General features: G+C 59.5%; 1 protein-coding gene across 1 annotated transcript in view; it reads right to left on the bottom strand.

The window, feature by feature from the left end:
• P2RX6 (purinergic receptor P2X, ligand-gated ion channel, 6) overlaps window positions 1–3,965 on the bottom strand; it is a 10,784-nt gene that overhangs the window by 5,924 nt on the left and 895 nt on the right. The window contains exons 2-3 of the mRNA XM_010834769.1: window positions 3,396–3,546; window positions 1,171–1,242 (exon numbers count right to left, since the gene is read on the bottom strand). Of these exons, the coding sequence (XP_010833071.1) occupies window positions 1,171–1,242; window positions 3,396–3,546 (223 nt within the window). The remainder of the gene's footprint in view (window positions 1–1,170; window positions 1,243–3,395; window positions 3,547–3,965) is intronic.

Here is a 3,965-nt window from a genome sequence, read left to right as displayed (position 1 = left end):
TGGGTGGGTTTCTGAAGGCTGTGGCACTGCTCTTAGGACCAACCCACCAGGACCCCCGGAGGAGCGGCTCTGAGGGAGGCGGGCGGTCAGATCTGATGCGATACGGCTCGGCCCCAGCCGTTTCACGGGAAGAGCCAGAAGCCGGGACATGGAGCAAAGAGGAGTCCCGTGGATTCCAGAAAAGACAGAACCACGGCCCCAGCAAAACTTCAGGACAGTCCACACACTCAACCAAGACTAGACGTCCGTGAGAGTTTGCAAAGGGAAGGACATCGGGTGTTTGCCAAGGGAAGATGGGCCCACCGGGCACACGGGATGCCCGAGCAACAGCGGTGGGACCACCGAGCAGGACTCGGGGGCAGCTGACTGCACCCTTTCTCTCCAGCCAGCAAGTGACTACATCTTAGCCTTGATGAAAGAAAAATATCATCACAGAGGTAGGCTTCCACGGCCGTGTCCTGGGTCAGGACTCTTTAAGCAAAACCCACAGCCGGGAAACTGAACCCTTAAAAATGGTTAAGATGGTAATTTTTTTTTGAGCTGTTTTATTTTTTTAATATAAATTTATTTGTTTTAATTGGAGGCTAATTACTTTACAATATTGCATTGGTTTTGCCATACATCAACATGAATCTGCCACGGGTGTACAGGTGTTCCCCATCCTGAACCGCCCTCCCAAGATGGTAATTTTGATGTTATGTGTATGTTACCACAACTTGAAAAAAATCAGATAAAAAATCCACAGCTGGAGAGAAGGGCTGGGCTCTGTGACACAGGTCCACCCTGGGATGCCCTCGATGAGGAGGAAAGGTGCAGTTTCTAGGGACGGTGAGATTTTTGTGGATGGCGGGGACCACAGCTGCAGGGCACAGTACGCAGAGATCGCGAGCGGCCCTGAGGTCGGCCAGGGCAGCGGTGCGCTGTTGGCTGACGGAAACGGAAGCTGCTCCTGGGACACATTAATAGAAGCTACGTCTAGAAACGGGAGGTGATCTTCCAGCTTGCCTCTGGCTATCGGAGTCCACCTGAGGACTGTGCCTTGTTCTGGGTGTTACCTGGACAACCTCCAGAGTGCCCGGAGGCAGGACCAGAATGCGGAAGGGCCCGGACACTTCATCGGGGACAGACTCTGGAACTGGGGACCCATGGGAAGCCCTCGGGCAGTCTTACCTCTGGGCACCTGCCCTGGACTTGTCCTGGTGTCGCAAGGAAGTTGGTCACCAAGAAGAACACGTTCTCGCCCTGGAAGAGAGGTGTCAGGGTGGGTCTCTGCTCCCCGCCCCCCACCAGGAGAGGCCAGCGGCTGGCAGCTTGGCTCGTGCGGGGAGGGGCCCTGGCGCCATCAAGCCACCAGCCCTGAGCCCCAGGAAAACACCTCCAGTGTGGCAAGGGTCAGAGACAGGAGCTCAGCAGGGCTTGCGACCTTTCCTGATCCCATGTCTGTCTCCCACATTCACTTAGTTGCTCAACCAGGATTTTCCAAGAGCCCTCTGATTCCAGACACCGCAGATCCAGGTTAGAGGCGAGGTGGATCCCTCACTGCAGACAGGGCCAGGGGCCAGGGGGCCAGAGGGGTGCTCTGTCCGGGTCGACGATGGCTGGTGCCCGCATGTTGCACACGCAAACTCAGCAGGCTTCCTGGGGTACACACACCCAGGAGGAGGCAGCAGGGGTGGCGGTGGTCAGGATCCTGAGGGCTCAGTGGGGACGTCCCTGCCGGTCCAGTGGAGAAGAATCTGCCTTGCAATGCAGGGGACTCAGGTTCGATCCCTGGTCCAGGAACTAAGAAAGATTCCCACACGCTACAGAGCGACTGAGCTCACATGCTGCCCACTGGAGAGTCCGTGCACCGCAGCGCAAGATCCCGGACGCAACTGAGACCCGACGCGGTGAGACTAATTAAAAAAGGGAACTTAGGGGCTTGGTGGACCCCCACGAGAAGGAGGCTTCTGAGGCGGCAGGCAGGGGCTGGGAGGGCCAGCCCAGCTGCTGCACGGGGGCCCAGCGGAAGGCCTCTGTCAGCCCGACCCAGGGATGGCGCAAGCGGCCATGAGAGCTGTTAGGAAGCGGAATGAACCAGAGGGAGGGGCAGGGAGGTGTCCAGTGGGCCCGACGTGGACACTGGGGGACGTCACTGGAGGACGAGAGGCCACACTGGGGGCGGGAGGTGATTTCCCGTCGGATGAGGTGGGCCTGCCCCGGGAGGCAGCTGTGCTCAGGGCGGGGGTCACCAGGGTTAGAACCTGGGCGCCAGCGGGACAGGGGAGGAGACCGAGACAGCGGACAATCTGGGTGACGGGAGGAGGGTCAGGAGGCACAGCGTGGGGTGGGGACAGTGAGGAGTGCCCTCATGGCCCTCCCAGCCCACCCTCCAGCTCACGCATTGCGCTCCGAGACACTCCTCCCCTTTCCAGATGCAGACTTTTTGTTTTTTCCTTTTCCATTTTGTTCTTTTAATTATTTTTAAACTTGCAGCCCATGGGATCCTCACTGCGGTGTGGGAATCTACAGTCGTGGCAGGCAGGACCTAGTTCTCCAACCAGGGATGATACCTGGGCCCCTGCTTGGGGAAGACGGAGTCTTAATCCCTAGACCACCAGGGAGGCCCCTCCATTGTGGTTTAGTACAGGGTACTGAATGTAGCTTTCTGTGCTGTGGGGCAGAACCTTACTGTTTATCCATTCTATAATGGTTCACATCTACTGATCCCAAACTCCCCGTCCTTCCCTGCCTCGCCACTGCCCCCCAGCGCGGCAGCCACAGTCTGTAGTCTACAGCTGTGAGTCCGTGCCGTAGATATGTTCATCTGTGTCATACTCTAGATTCCACGTGTAAGTGATATTGTTTGTCTGTGTCTGATAATCTCCGCGTCATCCGTGTAGCTGCAGATAGCATTATTTCATTCTTTTTCTGGCTGAGTAGCATTCCCCTGTGGGCTTCCTGGGGGGCACTAGCCGTTAAGAACCCGTCTGCCAACGTAGGAGATATAAGAGACAAGGGTTCGATCCCTGGGTCGGGACGATCCCCTGGAAGAGGAAATGGCAACCCACTGCAGTGTTCTTGCCTAGAGAATCCCATGGACAGAGGAGCCCAGTGGGCTACAGTCTGTGGGGTCGCACAGAGCGGGACATGACTGAGCCAACCGAGCATGCACAGGCGGCATTCCGCCGTGCCCACCGCGTCTTCTCTACCCGCTCTGGATGCAGGCTTGCTGAACGCATCCCTCCGGCCTGGCTTCCTGACCATCTCCTCCTCCACTGGAAGGCCACTGCTCTGCGAGGCCCCGCCCCAAGCATGGCCTTGGGCCAGAGCTGGCACCCCGTCCCCCTGCACACACTCACAGTAGGGGGTGTGTCAGAGGGGCCAGCGCCCGGCAGCAGTGCCAAGTCACCCACCTGTGGCGGCTTCACGAAGTCAGCCACGTCCCACAGCCGGTTCCCCAGCTCCTCGATCCGGGTCATGGAGACCCCCTTGAGCTTGGTGATGACAGAGACCTGGGGGTCCAGGTCCTGCTCCTGGTAGCCTTTTTTGGTGAGGAGGGCCCACCTAGGGGGGACGGACAGGCAGCGCGGTGTGCCCCCCGGGCCGCCTCTCCCCCGCACCCTCCTGGCTCCCAGCCCGGGGCTCAGGGGCCCCGCCTTCTCTCCACCTGGTCTCCCACACCAAACCCCTTGCCCAGGCCGGAGCTCCGGCCATGGGTCAGAGGGCCAGGGCCCTTGCCAGGCACCTGTGAGCTTGGGGACGCCCGCCATTACCTCCTTCACCAGCCAACAGCCTCCCCTGCCCTGTCTAGATCCGCTTCCTCCTCAAAGACGCCCCCGACCCAGCTTGAAAGGGTGGTCTCTACCGGGGTCCTTAGTGCTCCAGCTCTCAGCTCTCAGGTGGTCAGGGACCACCTCCTGCCTGGCCAAGGGCCCCCGGTGTGGGGCGGGGGCCCATCCTGCTGGGTGCCGGAGTCCAGCACG

Source organism: Bison bison, unplaced genomic scaffold (assembly GCF_000754665.1).
Source record: "Bison bison bison isolate TAMUID 2011002044 unplaced genomic scaffold, Bison_UMD1.0 scf7180017845453, whole genome shotgun sequence".
Taxonomy (NCBI): Eukaryota; Metazoa; Chordata; class Mammalia; order Artiodactyla; family Bovidae; genus Bison; species Bison bison.
Note: the sequence above shows the minus strand (reverse complement) of the source record. Positions and strands in the feature narration are given on the sequence as shown.